This window comes from Salmo trutta, chromosome 4 (assembly GCF_901001165.1).
Source record: "Salmo trutta chromosome 4, fSalTru1.1, whole genome shotgun sequence".
NCBI classification, from domain to species: Eukaryota; Metazoa; Chordata; class Actinopteri; order Salmoniformes; family Salmonidae; genus Salmo; species Salmo trutta.
Window position 1 is genome coordinate 3,278,339 of NC_042960.1, and position 21,956 is coordinate 3,300,294.

The following is a 21,956-nucleotide window of genomic DNA, read 5'->3' on the forward strand; positions in this document are numbered from 1 at the left end:
TGGATGGACTTGCCTCTCACTCTACTGGGTCGAATCAATGTCATTAAAATGAATGTCCAACCGAGATTTCTATATTGATTTCAATCTCTCCCTATCCCTGTGCCCGCAGCATTCTTTTCCTCTCTCAACAAGCTGACCAGACGGTTTATCTGGCACGGCAAAACCCCTAGGGTTGGCCTGGACAAACTGACCCTTGATTACGGTCAAGGGGGCTTAAACCTCCCCAATTTTAGAATGTACTACTGGGCTGCACAGTCTAGGTTTTTAGCTCAGAGGTTTGACAATGGTCCCTCTCCCTCATGGTTGAACATTGAAAAGTTTGAGGTAAATGATAACACTGGGGCAGAATTGTTTTACAAATGGGACAGAAAATCTATAAAAACCATCACAGACAACCCTTTAACCATACATTCTGTCCTGGCATGGTGCAAACTGCATGAGCTGTTTAGACGAGAGGGATTTCTCTCCCCTAAAACCCCTCTATGGAACAATAGATTGATCCCTATGCTTTTCCAGAATAGTAACTTTAGACCATGGTCTGATAAGGATATCACTCTACTGGAACATTGTTATGAGGAGGAAGTTCTTATGTCTTTTGAACAGCTGAAACAGAAATACCACTTGTAGATAACTATAGAAGTACCTGTTAGACAACTACGAAACTTTATTAGGGTGACTCTCAAGGGACAATGGAACCTACCTAAGATGTCACCTATTGAACAACTCTGCCATGCAGACCAACCACTGTTCAAGACCATTTCCCGTGTTTACGATGCCCTAATGTCAGTACTAACACTGCCTGAGCTAGATAAACCCCGACTTAGATGGGGAAAAGATCTGGGTATTGATCTTGATGAGGGTCTATGGAGTGACCTATGGAGGGATGGCGTTACATCCACATTGAAGTCCAGATACAGACTGATCCAGTTTAATTTCCTCCATCAGCTCTATATCACCCCATCTAGACTGCACAAGTTCAACCCTGATATCTCCTCCCTATGTTTTAGATGTGGCTCAGATGAAGGAACATTCCTCCATTCCACTGGCAGTGTTCAAAACTACAGTTTCTGGCAGGGGGAATGTGATACCATATCCTCAATTCACGGGGCTGCATTCCCTTTAGACCCGGAGGTCTGTCTACTGGGTAACTTTACTAATTCCAATCTTAGGCAAAGCCATACTATAAAGCCAACAGAAATATTGCTATCGATTGCCAAGAAATGTATTGCCTTGAAATGGAAATCGGATTCCTTCCTGCCAGTTGCAATGTGGCTATCGGAAGTTAATAGTTGTATCCCAGTGGAGAAAATCACTTACTGCTTGAGGAATAAGTTAGAGACATTTTACAGAATTTGGCAACCTTTTATTGACTATATGGAGAATCTCCCCTCACATCATATTGATTGAATCTCTATATAATCCTCACATAATGTTTCACACTTAATGTATAATATGTAGCCTACGGCTTCTTATTATGACTTTGATTTATTGTATTTTTGTATATATAATTTTAACTCGTCAGTCACTGTCACTTTGTCATATTGTTGTCTAATATCTTTTCATTTTTGTTTTGAATGTTCTTAATTGGAAAATGCAAAAATAAAATATTCAACAACAAAAAAAGAATCGTCCGTTTCCAGCTACAATAGTCATTTACAACATTGACAATGTCTACACTGTATTTCTGATCAATTTGATGTTATTTTAATGGACAAAAAAAAAAGTGATTTTCTTTCAAAAACAAGGACCTTTCTAAGTGACCCCAAACTTTTGAACGGTAGTGTATGTTATGTGTCAATAGAGCTAGAAGGATCCTAGCTGTGTTGACAGGACAAAGTCAGCATGACACGTCATATATGGAATGTCAATAATACTGCTGGGCCCTAACTGTTCTGACATTACATAAATCATGGATGTATTATACTTGCTTTGAACTTTGTAAAACACAATTGGAGGATTGGGTCAAATTGAAGATTCATGTAATTTAGTCTATGTGCACTGTCAAATTCATCATTACCACCACCAACCTGTTGTTGCCGTCTCTCGATGGTTGTGTCTATTTAGCAGGCGTATTCCATGGAAGCGGTTGTGGACGGACCCCTCTGAAAACTTTGTTCTCTCAGATCGAAACCTCGCGATCTGAAGTTCCATCAATTTCATTTTCCTCCGGAGAAATTCGTTGTCCTTGTGGCTTTGGGACATCTTCAGGTGTACAACTGCATAGCCATCGTCAACAACTTTGCAGATTTCGGCTACAGCAGCGTTGGCTAGCACCTCCATGATTGAGGCTATCTGCGCCTGGAACTCGACCACGGAACCCGACATTGTCCCCGACGCTTTTGGCCCCTTTTCAATGTAACAGTATTTGCGCTTTAAATATTATGACTATCTACAGTTATCTACCAGTCTATTAAAACAAATAATCATATCAGAAACTAAACGTCAATTTGCAGCTAGCATTGTTTGTAGCTAGCTGGTGAGATGTTTTATTTCCTCACGTCACAGTAATGTAATCATACGTGGACTGTAGAATTTAAAGTTTAACACCGCCACCTACTGTACAGGAGTGCTGCACAACAATGTTGTACCTAAGTAATAAACAACATGTTTTCAGGTGAAAACAATATTTCATGATTTTTCTTAAATAAAGCATTTCACTATTTGGGATATTTCTAATAGAAATAAACAACAAACGATTTACAACAGTATGACAGACTAGCCTAGATATGAATTCCATCCACATCTTTACAGCCTATCAATCTGATTGTCAATCTACTGTATCTTGTCGAAAGGCAAATTGAAATTCATTCTTAATTGCTGTTCTTTGGTACATCCCGGAAACAATACAATTTCATAAGGATGTTCAAAATCTTAACTTGTTATAACTTATAGATTATCAGTCCACTCTGGACCGAGCATCAAGCCAGTTGAACTGAAAACACAACCACTACACACAGAGGGAAGCGTTCAATGGGGAAACCAATGAAACTGTTAAAAACACATGGATTCAAGTTTTCATATGAAACCCCCAGTAGGGTGGAGCCCTTACAACTAGGGCCAGGAGTTTTCCCCTGCTCTGGTCATGTGGTGAGGAAAAACTGGCCCTGACCATCATTACACCTGGTGGAATAGTATGAAGTTGTCCCTAGACGCTGATCTTGTGTCAGTTTAGCATTTTTTCCCACTAATGGTTAAGGTTAGGATTGTGGGAGAGGAAGCTGATTCTAGATCTGTACCTAGGGAAAACTTCACCCTGGAACACTCAGGGCAGCACAATGTCATGTGGCCTGCCGCCAGTGTGGACGAGGAGGTGCTTCTTCATGTGGCCAGACTGGGTGAAGGACTTCCCGCAGTAAACACATTGAAACGGTTTCTCTCCGGTGTGCACCCTCTCATGCATCTTCAGCTGGTGGCTGTGGGAGAAGCGCTTGGTGCAGTGGCTGCAGCCGTACGGTTTCTCCCCGCATGTGCCTCCGGACGTACGCTTGCTGGGGGACGGGCATTCCGCAGAGGCTGCACCGGAGCTGCCTCTTACCCGAGCAAGGCGTTAGCTGTTGTGGCTGCTTTTCCATGCATTTTGATGAAGTGGTAGAGCCACTGTTGATATTCGGGAACGGGGCTTGCTTCCCTCTTTGGGGAACCTGGTGGAAAGTAACACTTTGGGAAGAAAAGCTGTTTTGGGTGGACAGTCTGTTGAAATCGGGCGACTTGGACCTCGATCCTACAGTTCTCCCTTGCTCCGCATTTTGAGTGTCAGCTGGACACTTGTCTGTCTATCCAGACTCTATTCCCCCTCCCCATCTCCCTCTTCCACAGTAGATTTGGCCTTAAAAAAGAATTAAATTGACGGGTATGAGCTCTACAAAGCTCTCAAACAAACACGTCTATTATAACTCAGCTATTACCAGGCTATAGTATTGATCCAATGGCTTGAATTAAGTTCTCTCTGCCGCACCTGCTGTCTCTACCTTTGAATACTTTGCTATGAAAAGCTAACTGATATTTACTCCTGAGGTGCTGACCTGTTGCAACCTCTATAGACATTGTGATTATTATTTGACCCTGCTGGTCATCTATGAACGTTTGGACATCTTGAAGAACGATCTGGCCTTAATGGCCATATACTCTTATAATCTCCACCGGGCACAGCAAGAAGAGGACTGGCCACCCCTCAGAGCCTGGTTCCTCTCTAGGTTTCTTCCTAGGTCCCTGCCTTCCAAGGGAGTTTTTCCTAGCCACCGTGCTTCTACATCTGCATTGCTTGCTGTTTTCAGGTTTTAGGCTGGGTTTCTGTACAAGCACTTTGTGACATCTGCTGATGTAAAAAGGGCTTTATACATACATTTGATTGATCGATAATTCCCTGTACTTTTGAAAGGAAAATTACCTTTCCTGCCTGATTTAATTTGTCAGCAAGGCGAGAACATACAGATACCTACCAAAATAAAAGAAACACCAACAAAGTGATGCACCTTGGCATAGATTCTACAAGTGTCTGGAACTCTATTAGAGGGATGCGACGGTGTTCTTCCACCAGAAATTCCATAATTTTGTGCTTTGTTGATGGTGGTGGAAAACACTTCAAAAAAGTGTTCAATTGGATTGAGATCTGGTGACTAAGACGGTCATGGCATATGGTTGACATCGTTTTCATGCCCACTAAACCATTCAGTGACCACTGGCGCCCTGTGGATGGGGGAATTGTCATCCTATGGGGGCATAGCCTTTGTAGCCAAAATAATGGCCTGTCCAGCATTTTTATTCATGACCCTAAGCATGATGGGATAATAATTGATCAATTAACTCAGCACCTACTTTCAATATACTTTGTATCCCTAATTTGTTTTCATTATTTTGGTAGTTACCTGTATATTTAGGGTCAATCTATATAGGGTCAATATATATTTAGGGTCAATCAATATAGCAGGGGTATTCAAAACTTACCCTACGAGGTCCGGAGCCTGCTGGTTTTCTGTTCTACCTGATAATTAATTGCCCCTACCTGGTGTCCCAGGTCTAAATCAGTCCATGAATACAGGGGAACAATGAAAAAACGCAGTGGAACTGGCTTCCAGGTCCAGAGTTGAGTTTGATGGCTATATAGGGTCAACTTATATTTATGGTCAATATACTCTATATTTAGGGCCAGTCTATATTTAGGGCCAATCTATATAGTGGCAAAATATATTTAGGGTCAATCTATATAGGGTCAATCTATATTTAGGGTCCATATACCGTATATTTAGGGCCAATATATTTAGGATCAATCTATATTGGGTATATATACACAGAACCAGTCAAAAGTTTGGACACACGTTCTCATTCAAGGGTTTTTCTTAATTTTTTACTATTTTCTACATTGTAGAATAATAGTGAAGACATCATAATTATGAAATAACACATATGGAATCATGTAGTACCCCCAAAAAGTGTCAAAATATATTGTATATTTCAGATTCTTCAAAGAAGCCACCCTTTGCCTTGATGACAGCTTTGCACACTCTTGGCATTCTCTCAACCAGCTTCATAAGGTAGTCACCTGGAATGCATTTCAATTAACAGGTGTGCCTTGTTAAAAGTAAATGTGGAATTTATTTTCTTCTTAATGCATTTGAGCCAATCAGTTGTGTTGTGACAAGGTAGGGGTGGTCTACAGAAGATTGTATTTTACCAAACAGGGCTAAGTCCATATTATGTCAAGAACAGCTCAAATAAGCAAAGAGAAACGACAGTCCATCATTACTTTAAGACATGAAGGTCAGTCATTCCGGAACATTTCAAAAACTTTTTTACTTTCTGTGCAGTCGCAAAAACCATCAAGCACTATGATGAAACTGGCACTCATGATGACCGCCACAGGAAATGAAGACCCAGAGTTACCTCTGCTGTAGGGGATAAGTTAATTTTTTTTTTAACCTTTATTTAACTAGGCAAGTCAGTTAAGAAAAAATTATTATTTTCAATGACGGCCTAGGAACAGTGGGTTAACTGCCATGTTCAGGGGCAGAACGACAGATTTTTACCTTGTCAGCTCGGGGATTCGATCGTACAACCTTTCGGTTACAAGTCCAACGCTCTAACCACTAGGCTACCTGCCGCCCCATTAGAGTTAGAGTTACCAGCCTCAGAAATTGCAGCCCAAATAAATGCTTCACAGAGTTCAAGTAACAGACACATCTCAACATGAACTGTTCAGAGACTGCATGAATCAGGCCCAGCTACCACAATTGGTTCGTTGGAAATTGTAGGAACCTACGTTTTTGGTTTTCCATTGGTTCTGGAAACGAAGTCATGTTTCCTGACTGGTAAAACTTAACGTTTTTTAAACGTTCTAAAAACGGAAGTGAACATTTTGCTTGTTCTGGGAGATTCAAAAAATGTTTTACCATGGTTCCCTGAAAGTTTTACTGGGAGGTTTTATTAACGTTCTGAGAACGGAAATTCTAGTTTTTTTGAAGGTAATTAAATAACGTTCTGAGAACATGTTTCAATACGACTTTCATAACACTGCTAGCTTAGTTTGGGTTAACTGTTTTGATCTCCAAGCACAGATGGTACACTTGCAAACACATTTCTTTTTTTATTATGGCATGGCATCAGTGAGATTCTAACCTATGATCTTCTGTTCTCTATCCATGAAATGACTTCACAGTGCCACCAGGATGGAGCTAACACGCCATGTTAATTTTTTAACTTATACAAAGCTGTTAATTTGTCTCGATTCAAACAGACCCCTTTCGAAGGAAACAAGCACTCATTAAGATCAGGTGTGGCCAATAAGTGGGAGCGGCCAACACACCTGAACACACTTAACAAGATAGAGGATACAGTTATGCGATGCTAAGAAAGGAATGTATGTTTTTAAATAACATTCTTAGAACGTTAATGTTTTCGTGTGGTTTTTATGGAACGTTTTAGAAAACCTGTAGGAAACGTTATGCTGAAATACTGAAATTCCCATCTAAGAAACATATGGTTCTCAGAACGTTATGTGCTAGCTGTGGTCAATCTATATAGTGTCAATATATATTTAGGGTCAAACTGAGTCAAGAAGCACCATGGAATTCTTTGAAAAATATTATTTATTGATGGAATTGACAAACAAACAGCAATAGCCATTGGTCAAATTGGTACAAAAGGACAGTACAATTTCAGTATCTGCTATAACTTTAGTCTGAGGCAGCTATATTGAACCATGATCAACCTTAACAGTCAATGTGAGTGATGCTGTTGGCCTTAAAGAAGCCAAGAAAACGTAATAGTCTTTGTAGATAATGTAAATATGAACCACGTTGTATTGTAGACGTATGAGACCAGGGTAAACATCCTGCAGACATATGACTACGTTAGAACCAATGACGTTTGAACTCATGATATTGCTATAACAGTTTTTTTCAATAGGAATTTCTTGCTTCACTGTCAGTTCTCAATGATGAAGCTTCTGATGCCTTTTCAGATTGCTGGAGTGGGAGAACCTGCGTCCGCAATGTGCACAACTGAAGGGCTTGTCGCCAGTGTGGACGTTCAGGTGCATTTGGAGCTTGGCGCGGGAAACAAATCTCTTCTCACACAAGGTGCAGGCGAACGGCCGCTTTCTGGTGTGGATGACAGTGTGCTGCCGCAAGTCACTCTCGTGGGCGAACTTCTTATTGCAGCTCGGGCAACCATACGGTCGTTCTAAGGTGCCAGGTCTAACGTCTGTGGCGAGATTACTGGAGTGAGAGGAAGTTGTGGCGCTTGGTCTAAAATGGCAATCAGGAAGTGAGGTATGAGCTGGTTGTTGAGCTCTTCTACCTGGTATTTCAGAGTGTCTCTGGAGGCTTGCCAATGAGCACCAACTAGCTTTGTTGGCCTCACCTGTGCCAAGATGCATACCTGTATTTATCTCTGAGGGCCGGAAGCTGGGTGAAACCAATTGCGTTGTGTTCTCTCTCATCGAATCGTGGCAAATCATTGGTGTGTTTCTGTTAAACCCTCCCACTCCCTGCTTATTTCCAGTCCCATTGTCCTGTGGTGTAGTAGCTGTACCCACCTGACCCCACTCGAAATCTCTATCTACCTGCTGCCCACTGGATACAGAGTCAATCACAATCACACGTTCTGATGAGGAATGGAACGACTTGGGGGAAAACCTGTGGTTTTCTAACCCTACACTTCTCATTTCTATGTCTGAGCTAGTCTGTGTTTCTGGGCCCACTGGGCCACTCCCTAGGTCCATTACTTTAGTGTGAGCAGCAGAGGCGCCATCATCAGTCTCTACTACCTCTCTCCACACCTGGTTTAAAGAATCTCTTAGGAGATTGAGGTCCCTGTTCATGTCACACTTTGTGTCCAGACTCTGTCTCTCGGCTTTGGGTTCAAATCCTGTGTGTTGCTGGGGTCCCTGGTTCACATTCCCTGTTTCTGATTGGAAGACGACGTCAGATCCACTGACCTCCATAGCGGTGTTGATGTAGTTGTTGTTGCCTCTGGGACCACTGGACTGAATGGCAGGGTCCTCTGTGGTGGCTGCAGTCAGTTGGGAGGTTAGCTCTCTGCTGCCCTCCACTGTTCTGGCTGGGTGGCTGGACCTAGAGTCCTGGTCATCTGCTTCTCCCTCCACCTTGATGATGAGCAGGTCTGGTTCCCCTTCCTCTGTCTCTGCTGACTGCTGATGGGGTTAAGTGGGAGAGATGAGTGAGTGAGACAGATCATACACTATCTACTGAATGGAGATATGGGCATGACATGGGATTTAGTGTAATTCATAGTAGTTGCCTTGTTGTTATTGTGTTATAATCAGTGGTGTAGTGGAGGGTAAACTCCACCTTCTGTATTTTACACATGCCTTTACAAACCTTTGGTGCAAAAATGCATTGAAAGTGTAGGGAGTGTTACTTTACTCACCATAAACAGCACTGGTTATAATGTGCTGGGATATATACACCTATACAGACATAACCTCATCCCCAGGCGGAAGTGTCTGGTGTCCGAGACTAAAACAGACATAAGTCTGCGACAGTCTGAAATTGGCTGTTAAAAATTGGGACTTACCTCCTCACTTGTAGCATCCATATGCTTTGATGGAGAGACATCCTCTTGGTCCACGTCTATGGGCTGTCTGTCTCTTGGTATGCTGCTGTTCCCAAAACTCCTGTTGGAAAGTCTGGCTCTGCTTTGCCAAGTAGGTCCTGGAAATAAAGGGGGTAGGTTAATTTGACCCCATCCATCAATGGTGTTTTACAAAGAACAAAGCAAGCATAATACGTTCATGTCCGTGTGTAATGTGTGTATAGAGCTAGAAGGATACTAGCAGTGGTGACAGTACAATATACACTCAGTGGCTAGTTTATTATGTACACCGCTCCGTTCACGAAAATGGTTCGCTCCTACAGACAGCTAGTCAGGTGTGCTGTGGCTTGCTGTATAAAGCAGGCAGACAGGCATCAAGGCATTCAGTTACTGTTCGACTGAATGTTAGAATGGGCAAAATGAGTGACCTAAGCAACTTTGAGCGTGGTATGATCGTCGGTGCAAGGCGCGCCGGTTCCAGTAACTCAGAAACGGCTGGTCCTACGCACGACAGTGTCTAAAGTTTACCGACAATGGTGCGGGAAACAAAAAACATCCAGCTGGCGGCAGTCCTGTGCGTGTAAACAGCTCGTTGATGAGAGGTCAAAGGTGAATGGCAAGAATCGTGCAAGCTAGCAGGCGGGCCACAAACAGGCAAATAATGGCGCAGAACGGCATCTCAGAACGCACAACTCAGCGGTCCTTGTAACGGATGGGCTATTGCAGCAGACGACCACACCAGGTTCCACTCCTATCAGCTAAAAACAAGAAGAAGTGGCTCCAGTGGACACGCCATCACCAACACTGGACAATTGAGGAGTGGAAAAACATTGCCTGGTTGACGAATCCTGGTTCCTGCTGCTTCATTCTGAGGCAAAGGCAGGATTTGGCGTAAGCAGCATGAGTCCATGGCCCCATCCTGCCTGCTGTCAACAGTACAGGCTTGTGGCGGTGGTGTAATGGTGTGGGGAATCATTCCTGGCATACGTTTGGTCCCTTGATACTAATTGAGGTACGTTTCCATGCACCAGAGAATTCTGGCTGTTCTGGTGGCAAAGGGGGGTCTGACCCGGTACTAGATGGATGTACCTAATAAAATGGCCACTACGTGTATACATCCTCTATGTATTAATAACACATATAGGGCTAATGTCAATAATACATCCTTAACTGTATTGACATGCATACATCACAGCCGTATTATACTTGATTTGTAATTTATGAAACATCATTGACGGATGGGGTCAAACTGAAAATGATCATAATTTATGTGCACACTGTAAAATTAAGCATCATCACCAACCTGTCGTTGCAGTTTCTCGATTGTTGTGTCTGTTGAGCAGGCGTATTCCATGAAAGCGGTTGTGGACGGACCCCTCGGAAGACTTTGTTCTCTCTGCTCGACACCTGGCGACCTGAAGTTCCATCAATTTCATTTTCCTCCGGAGAAATTCGTTCTCCTTGTGGCTTTGAGTCATCTCCAGATGTACAACCGCATAGCCATCGTCAACAACTTTGCAGATTTCGGCAACAGCCGCATTGGCTAGCACCTCCATGATTGAGGCTATCTGCGCCTGGAAATCGGCCACGGAACCCGACATTGTCCACCAACGCTTTTGGCCCCTTTTCAATGAAACAGTATTTTTGTTTTTCTATATTATGATCATTCACAATTATCTATCTACCTAGTAAAATGGATACATGCATATCATAAACTAAACATCGCTAGCTAGCTTTGTTTGTAAGTAGCTGTTGAGATTTGTTTTTTCCTCATCTTCACGGTAATGTCATCATAAACTGGACTGTGTAATTCAATTGAAAGTACAACACCGCCACCTACTGTAGAGGAGTGCTCCACAATAACAACAATGGTTTAGATGTGTAGTACTGCTTTCACATAGGATTTACGGTCTTTTTTTTCCTGTAATAAAAAAATGGGCCATTTTTATATGATCCCCTTACAAACATGCCTATTTTTAACACATTCTTGCCTGAATACGCCTTTTATACCTCCCATATGCATGCCGCTGTTGGGTGGTAGTATTGGTGTGCAGATGTGGGTGGGCGTCTACTTTAAAAATCCATTGAATATAAATCCATACCACCAAAAATAATATATATATAATAATATATATATTATTAATGCATTCAGGCAGGCCCTACGAAACATTATAAGACGAATAAAAATATATTTCAAAAGAATAGAATAACATATTTTGGGTTTAATTGGGCTACGTTACGTCCAAATTAATGAAATTAATTGTTCATTATTTTGTTAATTGAACAGACAAGACCCACCTACCCGATCATAGTCAACACATATATATTTTATAATAAGAATATAATGGAATACAGGGGGGAATAAAATGACATTTATATTTTCCCTTCACAACTTGTCACGGAAACGTGTGGAACCGCTGTCCCATATAAAAAAAGGTGGTATTTTGAAACAAAGCCCAAGTCCATGCTTTTTTGTTCCACGTTTCATCTCTACCATCACTCCACTTTGTTAGGGAGCAGGCGCGTATGCTCTTACATTGATCATGTCTTCATCATGATACCAATAGAAAATACTAGCAATCTATATTTTCAAAATAATGTGATTCTCGTGTTCAGATTTCACAACCTCTGCGGGCGTTAATAGTTGCCTATACGCGATCGAACAAAAAATAGTGCTACACTTGATTCAGGCTACACTATTGCATGCTAAATGTTTCTGATCAGTTATCGATAAACACTTGATTTAGGCTACACTATTGCATGCTAAATGTTTCTGATCAGTTATCGATAAACACTTGATTTAGGCTACACTATTGCATGCTAAATGTTTCTGATCAGTGATCGATAAACACTTGATTTAGGCTACACTATTGCGTGCTAAATGTTTCTGATCAGTGATTAATAAACACTTGATTCAGGCTACACTATTGCTAAATGTTTCTGATCAGTGATCGATAAACACTTGTTTCAGGTTACACTATTGCATGCTAAATGTTTCTGATCAGCTTTAGATGAGCAAATGAATACCTATTTGCGCAGCCAGAGAATAAACCAAGTAGCCTATAGTTACAGATGGAGATTCAGTGAAACAACAGGTTTTTGGTCGGGAGTAGGCCTAGGCTACTAAACGACTTGAGTCAAGAGCAAAATAACCCACCTGTTGGGGTGATCAGAGCAGCACTCACCTCAACTATAGATAACATTTCCCCAGACTAATTGCAACCTAACCAACATCCAAACGGAGATTCAGTGAAAACTCAAATCTGATGTTGATTGATTTATCAAGACGAGTCCCCAAGCTTGTCTCAAATCATAACAGTGTTGACAATTATCATCTAGGTGACCACACAAAAGGTAGGCTATTGTTTAACATTTATTACATTGATTGGAAAGACTTTGGGAGTTTCAGTAAACAACAATTTGATACATGCCTTCAACTTGATACCAGCAGTACACCACCATGCATCCCATTGCTGGTTTACCTCTGAAGCTAAGCAGGGATGGTCCCTGGATGGGAGACCAGGTGCTGCTGTTCGTGGTATTGTAAAGCCAGTAGAGAGCACTCCCCTCTGGTCTAAGGAGATCCCCAGGGCAGTAGAGGGGACATTGCCCTACGAAGGGTGCTGTCTTTTGGATGGGATGTTAAACGGGTGTTCTGACTCTCTGTGGTCATTAAAAATCCCATGGCACTAATCGTAAGAGTGGGCGTGTTCACCCGGGTGTCCTGGCTAAATTCCTAATCTGTCCCTCATACCAACATGGCCACCTAATCATCTCCCCAATTGGCATATATCACTCCTCACCTTTCTAGCTGCTGTTTGGTAAGCGTTCTGTCACAAAAATGGTTGCTATGCATCACCTTGGTGGTGGATCAGGTGAGTTTCTCCCTTACTATGTAAAGCACTTTGAGTACCTCAGTTGGTAGAAAAGCACTATATAAATCCAATCAATTATTATTATTCAATTACATTAGCTTACTTTATTGTATGAGGACAGACACAAAATATATATTAATTCCATCAGATCTCTATAATTTGCTTATAGCCTATCAGTCTAATAGTACATCAATATTACTGAGAGGCAAAAGGAAATTGGAATTCTTATGAAATCGATCTTTATTGTATTTTTTTTCTTTGCTTGCTTATATTTCTGTGTGTTAACTATGGCTTTTTAACTAGGCCTATGTTTTGTAGTTTACCCCAGGACGTTGCTGTAAATCACAATGTATTCTCAGTCAACTCACCTGGTCAAATAAATAATAAATACAATTAAAATAAATTACTGTACTGCACCAATGATTTTTAAAATCTTCACCTGTCACAAGTTATAGATTATCAGTCCACTCTGGACCAAGCATCAAGCCAGTTGAACTGAAAACACAACCACTACACACAGAGGGTAGTGTTCAATGTGGACACCATCCAAACTGTTAAAAACACATGGACCCAGTGTTCATATGAAAACTCCAGTAGTGTGGAGCCATTCCACTTACAACTAGAGAGGAGTTTTTTCCTGGTCTGATCACATGGTGAAGAAAAACTCCTGGCCCTACTTATCATTATGCCTGGAGTAGTGTGAAGTTACACCTAGAAAGCTGATCTTCGGTCAGTTTAGTATATTTTTTTCACTAATGGTTAAGGTTAGGATTGGGGAAGAGGAAGCTGATTCTAGATCTGTACGTAGGAGAAACTTCACCTTGGAACCCTCAGGGCAGCACAACGTCCTGTGGCCTGCCGCCAGTGTGGACAAGGAGATGCCTCTTCATGTGGCCGGACTGGGTGAAGCACTTCCCGCAGTAGATGCAATGAAACGGTTTCTCTCCGGTGTGCACCCTCTCATGCATCTTCAGCTGGTGGCTGTGGGAGAAGCGCTTGGTGCAGTGGCTGCAGCCGTACGGTTTCTCCCCCGTATGGACCCGCATGTGCCTCCTTAGGTACGCCGGCTGAGGGAAGGGCTTTCCACAGAGGCTACACCGGAGCTGCCTCTTGGTGGAGTGAGACGTCAGCTGTTGCGGCTGCTTTTCTATGCCTTTTGATGAAGAAGTGGAGCCTCTGTTGAAATTCGGGAAAGGGGCTGGCTTCCCTCTCTGGGGAACCTGGTGGAGGGTAACCCTTGAGGATGAAAATCTGTTTCGGTTGGGCAGTCCACTGAAATCTGGCAACTTGGATCTTGATCCTACAGTTGTCCCTTGCTCTGCATGTTGAGTGTCAGTGGGACACTTTGTCTGTCCAGACTCCATTCTCCCTCTTCCTCTGTTGTCCACAAGCTGCCTGCTGTCTGAACAGACCTCTCCAGATGTCGCCTCTTGGTCAGTTATGCTCCATTCTGAACTCATATCTGCCTCCACTTTAATGGGAACTGAGTCCACCATCACCACATCAGACACACAGTCCAGAGAGCCCAAAGCAGACATGCAGACCCCAGAGTTACCAGACACCCCTCTCCTCTCTGGATGTTCAGACAGCCTCTTGGAGTCTGGCCCTGCATTGTGAGGAGCATTCACAGTTTGGTTGTCAGTCTCCTGGTTCTCTGTCCATTGGGACAGGCTGTATGCTATGGGTTGATGGTCAGTTTCCCAGGTCACACACTCAGCAACCTGATGGTCCTGTCTTGCTCTGTTGTATTGTGATGCTGGATGCTGGAACGTCTGGTTTTCAGGTTCTATATTGATTGAGGTGTCTGGAGCTCTGTGTCTGTTGCCCTGCTGGTCCAGAAGGTCTGTGGTTTCAGTAGATGATGAAGAACCTGGTTCTGGCACAACCTTCTCACTGCTCTCACTGACCAGTTGGACAATCTCTAAAATGGGTCAACATAAAGCACAGCATCAGCTTCCTGTAGTGGAGACTGATTCTTCTTTGCCTTATTTATTGGTTATGAATAATGACTAAGACGTAAATCAAATACAGCAATAAACATTGAAGGCTTTACTCAACATAAAGTGTAAATTGCATAGACTTGATAAATTGCATAATACCTTCAGTTATGCTGGTGTCAAGATTTTCCATTTTGATAAGAGGTGCCTCTTGTATATCTGCCATCTGTGTTTTTGTATTCAGCAGAAAATGTTTTATTAGAAATATATCCCCACCAACATTTGAAATATGAGAACACAAATAATCAATTTGACCATGTCTCTGACAATTGACCTGCATGGCCCCATCCTGGTCTGTCGCTGTGAGTCCTGCGTCTCTTCGGTTGGTGACATCCTGCATACATTTGCCCCCTTCACTGTAGGCAAAACGATTTTCCACTGCACCAGAAAAGAGAACCCTTCATAAACGTTACATTACACATCATTTTTAATGTGTTGAAATAAGGTTAAAAAAACCTACAATATCCAAGTCTGCTTTTTGCCTTTTCTACGAAGCTCTCTCTCTCCCGGACAACATGATCGGTGTCCACGTGCCTGTGAACTGTGCGTCGCAGGGCTCCAAATTTCTCTGCGCTCCGTCGAGAATTCTGGAATTTTGTCAAAAGCAGCTTCCTCCGCAGGTTATCAATTTCTTTCTGACTATGTGAAATTTCCAAACGTAAGGCAGCATGGCCATCATCTACAAGTTTGCAGATTTCGGCAACGGCTGCATTCGTCAAAACCTCAATGATGGAGGCTAGCTGAGCATGAAAGACGACGCTAGTGGACATGCCCTTCCTTGGCTTGGTACTATTTATATGTTAAACACTTATGTTATAGTCCTACTAGCTCATTTGCAATGCAGTGTTCAGTTAATGCCGTGAGACGTCACACAGGCGGTATGCTTCGAACACATCTCTATTTCGTTTGTTTTTGTTCCGGAAACAAAATGTTATCGGCTACTTCCTCGATATTTTTCCAAAATAAAGGTTGCAACACACAAGATTTATGTTAGTTCCAACATTGCCACCTACTGTATCGTAGCTGCTAATGAAAGGAATCAAATGTTTTACAAATCAGCCTTCTTTGACTTTTAATAAAGCAGTGAATTAAATCAAACACACACCTTTTCCTTCAACAATTATTATTTACTATTTAGTTCAAGTACAAAAATACACAATCATCATACAACATGACGTTCAAAGGAATGAATAAATGCCTTCAATAAAAATGAAGTTAATCAAAGAGTAGACTCAGGGTTAATGCTAGTCTCAAAACGAACCTAAGAACCGCACTGAGAATGTACTCTTAAGTAACCACTTGCTAACTCTGAACAATGTAACAGTATAAAGAGAAAAATATTTGAATATAGAAGGATAAATAGCTAATGGGACTGAGTGGATTGATAATGTATAAATTATGACAGCTGAAGATTTTAAACATCCTTATGAATTTGCTTCCATGTAAGCATTTCACGGTAAAATTGTATTGGGCGCATGTGACAATAAACATGTGATTTGATATGTATTGGTGCAGTTGCAAACCAAAGAACAGTATTTAATCATTAAAATGTAATTTTGCATCTCAACAATATAGATGTACTATTAGACTGATCGGCTACAAGCAAATTATAGAGATGTGATGGATGGAATTAATATCTATTTAATGTCAGTCATACTGTTGTTATTGCTGTTTTTTATCATGAAAAATGGTTTACGCCAGAGAACCTGTTTATTACATAGCTCCAACATTGTTGTTATTGTGCAGCACTCCTGTACAGTAGGTGGCGGTGTCCAACTTTCAACTCTACCATCCAGCATATGGAAACATAATCTCACCAGCTAAAAACAAAGCTAGCCAGCGATGTGTAGTTTCTGATATGATTCTCTTTATTTTAATAGCTAGCTAGATAACTGTAAATTATCATAACATAGAAAACATAAACACTGTTTCGTTGAAAAGGGGCCAAAAGCGTCGGGGGACAATGTCGAATTCCGTGGTCGAGTTCCAGGGGCAGATAGCCTCAATCATGGAGGTGCTAGCCAACGCTGCTGTAGCCGAAATCTGCAAAATTGTTGACGATGGCTATGCAGTTGTACATCTGAAGATGTCCCAAAGCCAAAAGGAGAACGATTTTCTCCTGAGGAAAATGAAATTGATGGAACTTCAGATCGCGAGGTTTCGATCTGAGAGAACAAAGTTTTCAGAGGGGTCCGTCCACAACCGCTTCCATGGAATACGCCTGCTAAACAGACACAACCATCGAGAGAAGGCAATGACAGGTTGGTGATGATGAGGAATTTGACAGTGTGCACATAGTCTAAATCGCTAACATTTACATTTTAGTCATTTAGCAGACGCTCTTATGCAGAGCGACTTACAGTAGTGAATGCATACATTTCATACATTTTCATTTCATGCATTTTTTTCTGTACTGGCCCCCCGTGGGAATCGAACCCACAACCCTGGCGTTGCAAACACCATGCTCTACCAACTGAGCCACATTGAAAGCAAGTCTTAGAAGCAGTAGATTTGTTCTATATGCACCATTTACATGCTTCCTGTTCTTACGTTTCATTTTGGTTTTGTACAACTGCTTCAAAACAGCTGAAAATACAATATTTTTGGTTATGGAAAATATATTTTAATGATTCTCTACACTACACCTCCTTGTTTTGTCAAACTGAAAACCAGGAAATGGGGGGAGCGATTTCTGCATCTTTAAATCAAATTATCTATGTAACATTGCTACATAGCCTGCAAGGATAGACCTTTAAATGCTAAATTTTTATGAAAACAGTTCTATAAACAGTTTTATGAGTATGTTGTAGACAAGGACAGGGAGCGCAGCAAAATAGCCTCAATTAGCTAGATGGCTGGCTAACTAAGTTGGCTACTGTAGCGAGCTAGCTAGCTTCTTTACAACAATTTGAAGCAGCCAAGGCAGGCACGACCAGATGGTAAGATAGACAAACTTGTTGCTGCCATAGCTTATCTAACTAGCGCGAGTCTGGCTACTGTCCCTCTCTTCGTGCCACACAGACTGTTGCTTGGTACTTTGTAAAACAACATTGATGGATGGGGTCAATTTAACCCCCCCCCTTTATTTCCAGGACCTACTTGGCAAAGCAGAGCCAGACTTTCCAACAGGAGTTTTGGGAACAGCAGCATACCAAGAGACAGACAGCCCATAGACGTGGACCAAGAGGATGTCTCTCCATCAAAACATATGGATGCTACAAGTGATGAGGTAAGTTCCCATTTTAACAGCCGATTTTAGACTGTCACAGACTTATATCTGTTTTAGTCTCGTGCACCAGACACTTCCGCCTGGGAATGAGGTTATGTCTGTATAGACGTGTATGTCAGCACATTATAACTAGTGATGTAGTGGTAAAAAAATAGGCAGGTAAAAAGTGATCGCCGTTTGTGGTGAGTAAAGTAACAGTCCCTATACTTTCAATGCATTTTTGCACCAAAGGTTTGTAAAGGCATGTGTAAAATACAGAAGGTGGAGTTCACCCTCCACTACACCACTGATTATAACACAATAACAACAAGGCAACTACTATGAATTACACTAAATCCCATGTCATGCCCATATCTCCATTCAGTAGATAGTGTATGCTCTGTCTCACTCACTCATCTCTCCCACTTAACCCCATCAGCAGTCAGCAGAGACAGAGGAAGGGGAACCAGACCTGCTCATCATCAAGGATGAGGGGGAAGCAGATGACCAGGACTCTAGGATCAGCCACCCAACTAGAACAGTGGAGGGCAGCAGAGAGCTAACCTCCCAACTGACTGCAGCCACCACCGATGACTGCGCCTTCCAGCCCAGAGGCAACAACTACAACAACAACTACAACAACACCGTTATGGAGGTCAGTGGATCTGACGCCGTCCTCCTCCAATCAGAAACAGGGAATGTGAACCAGGGACCCCAGCAACACACAGGATTTGAACCCAGAGCAGAGAGACAGAGTCTGGACACAAAGTGTGACATGAACAGGGACCTCAATCTCCTAAGAGATTCTTTAAACCAGGTGTGGAGAGAGGTAGTAGTGACTGATGATGGTGCCTCTGCTGCTCACACTAAAGTAATGGACCTAGGGAGTGGCCCAGTGGGCCCAGAAACACAGACTAGCTCAGACATAGAAATGAGAAGTGTAGGGTTAGAAAACCACAGGTTTTCCCCCAAGTCGTTCCATTCCTCATCAGAACATGTGATAGTGATTGACTCTGTATCCAGTGGGCAGCAGGTAGATAGAGATTTAGAGTGGGGTCAGGTGGGTACAGCTACTACACCACAGGACAATGGGACTGGAAATAAGCAGGGAGTGGGAGTGTTTAACAGAAATGCACCAATGATTCGCTCCGTTCACCCCGATTCAATGAGAGACAACACAACGCTATTGGTTTCACCCAGCTTCCGGCCCTCAGAGATAAATACAGGTATGCATCTTGGCACAGGAAAGGCAGGGGAGGCCAACAAAGATAGTTGGTGTTCGTTGGCAAGCCTCCATAGACACTCTGAAATACCAGGAAGAGGAGCTCAACAACCAGCTCATGCCTCACTTCCTGTCTGCCATTTTAGACCAAGTGCCACAACTTCCTCTCACTCAAATAATCTTGCCACAGACGTTAGACCTGGTACCGTAGAACGACCTTACGGTTGCCCAACATGCCATAAGAAGTTTGTCCACGAGAGTGAGTTGCGGCGGCATGCAGTCATCCACACCAGAAAGCGATCATTCTCCTGCACCTTGTGTGAGAAGAGCTTTGTGTGCGCCAGCCATCTCCAAATGCACCTGAACGTCCACACTGGGGAGAAGCCCTTCAGTTGTGCACAGTGCGGACGCAGGTTCTCCCACTCCAGCAATCTGAAAAGACATCAGAAGCTTCATCATTGAGAAGTGACAAAGGCTGTGACCGTCATGGAGTTTTGGATGATGGTAAATTGATCAGACTAATAACCTCGGTCACCATTATAACCGTTTGAATTGCAAAAGACAAACAATTTCTTCTTTCCTCCGCTCCTGACTTGTTTCAGCAAGGAGCAACCAAGTTTCATCACGTTGGAGAGTCCATGTTTCAGCAGAAACCATAGAGATCCTATTAATTACTGTCAGAAACACTCAGTTCAAGAATGGAGTGAGAATGGCAGCCATTTTAGTCAGGGAGAAATCCAAACCAGTCTAATTGGAATGAATGGCAGTAGAGGCAGAGGTGATTCATAGATGAGGTTAAGAGGTCAATGGAATGCAGACCGCGGGGAATAGAAGAAGGACGCCAGAGTGGCGCACGTTCAACAAATCTTAACTAACAACTTGGATATTCACAAATCCCTCATGGTTGTGCCTCTGGAGTGGAGCAGCGGTCTAAGGCACTGCATCACAGTGCTAGCTGAGTCACTTCAGATTCTGGTTCGATCCCAGACCCATGAGGCAGCGCACAATTGGCCCAGCGTCGTACGGGTTAGGGGACAGCCGGGTTGTCCTTTTCCCATCGAACTCTAGCGATTTCTGTGGCGGGCCATGCGCAATGCACCTCCACATTGGTGTGTCTGGCTTCCGGGTTAAGCGAGCAGTGTGTCAAGAAGCAGTGCGGTTTGGCGGGGTTGTGTTTGGGAGGACGCACGGCTCTCGACCTTCGCCTCTCCCGAGTCAGTACAGGAGTTGCAGCGATGGGACAAGACTGTAACTACCAACTGGGGAGAAAAAGGGGTAAAAAAAATTAAATACAAATCCATCATGATTGATGTATTGTAACAGGTCCACATTGTGGTTACTAAAGTCCCATTTGGATATATTTGGCTGTTTTCGCTGCATAACATTTAGAAGTAGTCCCTTTTCAGGTTTTGAAGAAGTGACTGCTAAATGCTAACTCCCGTTCGAATAAACTGTTAGCATCGCTAGCATAGAGCAATCGTTGGTGGTAGTTTTTAACTGTAATGCAGTTGAATGATGAAGATAACATGAACATATATTGGGGTTGACATCCATACAACCATTATACTCCGATTTTTACCTCAACATAGTGTGAAATACACACATAAACAATAGCCTAAATGCAGGCTAATTTAGCTGGGTGGCAACGAGGAGATTCAGGATCTTTCCTCTACGGCATTTTTCACCCACGCGTTTCAATGGCATTCCCATTGTTTTGGTCGAGTTCCATTGACCTCTACTGCATGTACTATATTTCTCTGTTTTACTTATGCAGAACAATTCAAGTAAGGCATGTGATATTAGACATTGTGTAATAGAATGATTGTTAACCTAAAATATTGTCATAAAATTATAAATACAGTTTATACAGGTTTTATACACATTTTCTGTATAAATAGTCTCTAAAATATATCTAAACAGACCATAAATGTCTCACTGTCTGTTTTCTTTGAAAGCTGTGAATGTTATAATATGATACAATATCAGTACTTGTTGCATTTACAACTTATATAAGACCTATCATCAACTGATTTCAGCCAGTGTATGGCTGTGGATTGACTGCAATGTTTGTATGGAATGTTGGCATATTGGCAGTTAATTTGAACAATTATTGGAAATCATTCAACTTAAACTGGCTGGCTAGCTAATAAACATACTGTGCAGATAATCTTCAAATGTATTGTTTTACACAACATCTTATCGCAGCGCACTGGCTGCCCATGGTTGACAAACTCCCTGAACAAAATGGCTGACCTTTTATACTGTTATAAGACCTTTCATGTCCATTCTTGTATTCTAATTCTTAATTCTATGGCAGAAACGGACTCAGCCACACTAATGCCTAACCGTCCTATTTTCTGTCAGCTGTTCGATCCACAAAAAAACATGAATTGACATTTTTTAGCGGTTATGACAGTTAATTTAATTTTCATGACAGTCTTCATCCATAGCCATCGGTTACAGGGTTATAGGGTAATTGTGCCAGCCTAAGACACAGTAGCAAGAAATTCCTATGGAAAACAATCTATGGATAACCTTTATGTTAGTTAGGTTATAGCAATACATTATTTTTATTGTTATTTATTTTTATTATTTTTTTGTAT

The 21,956-nt window shown here is 42.2% G+C and overlaps 3 protein-coding genes across 13 annotated transcripts in view; 1 reads left to right on the forward strand and 2 right to left on the reverse strand.

Moving 5' to 3' along the window:
• The window catches only part of LOC115191660 (uncharacterized), a 30,816-nt gene extending 19,663 nt beyond the window's left edge, over positions 1 to 11,153 (reverse strand). The window contains exons 1-3 of one of the 6 annotated variants that reach the window (XM_029749468.1): positions 10,355 to 11,153; positions 9,034 to 9,170; positions 8,435 to 8,650 (exon numbers count right to left, since the gene is read on the reverse strand). In XM_029749468.1, the coding sequence (XP_029605328.1) occupies positions 8,435 to 8,650; positions 9,034 to 9,170; positions 10,355 to 10,652 (651 nt within the window). In that variant the 5' untranslated portion in view covers positions 10,653 to 11,153. Of the gene's footprint in view, positions 1 to 2,027; positions 2,667 to 8,434; positions 8,651 to 9,033; positions 9,171 to 10,354 lie in introns of those variants that run through there. The other 5 variants (XM_029749466.1, XM_029749471.1, XM_029749470.1 and 2 more) reach the window with 5 other exon arrangements.
• A 1,253-nt stretch (positions 11,154 to 12,406) lies between these two features.
• On the reverse strand, positions 12,407 to 15,990 carry LOC115191665 (zinc finger and SCAN domain-containing protein 21). The gene is made up of 4 exons (XM_029749488.1): positions 15,384 to 15,990; positions 15,198 to 15,301; positions 15,026 to 15,089; positions 12,407 to 14,847 (listed from the first exon to the last, which is right to left on the reverse strand). Exons 1-4 carry the CDS (start codon positions 15,691 to 15,693, stop codon positions 13,757 to 13,759), a joined length of 1,569 nt encoding a protein of 522 aa, XP_029605348.1. The 5' UTR covers positions 15,694 to 15,990; the 3' UTR covers positions 12,407 to 13,756.
• Positions 15,991 to 16,490: 500 nt separating this feature from the next.
• Positions 16,491 to 21,956, forward strand: part of LOC115191661 (myeloid zinc finger 1) — a 47,558-nt gene continuing 42,092 nt past the window's right edge. For 3 of the 6 annotated variants that reach the window (XM_029749473.1, XM_029749476.1, XM_029749474.1), the window contains exons 1-3: positions 16,510 to 17,184; positions 18,016 to 18,152; positions 18,571 to 18,786. In XM_029749473.1, coding sequence (XP_029605333.1) covers positions 16,887 to 17,184; positions 18,016 to 18,152; positions 18,571 to 18,786 — 651 coding nt within the window. In that variant the 5' untranslated portion in view covers positions 16,510 to 16,886. Of the gene's footprint in view, positions 17,185 to 18,015; positions 18,153 to 18,570; positions 18,787 to 21,956 lie in introns of all 6 variants that reach the window. The other 3 variants (XM_029749477.1, XM_029749479.1, XM_029749475.1) reach the window with 3 other exon arrangements.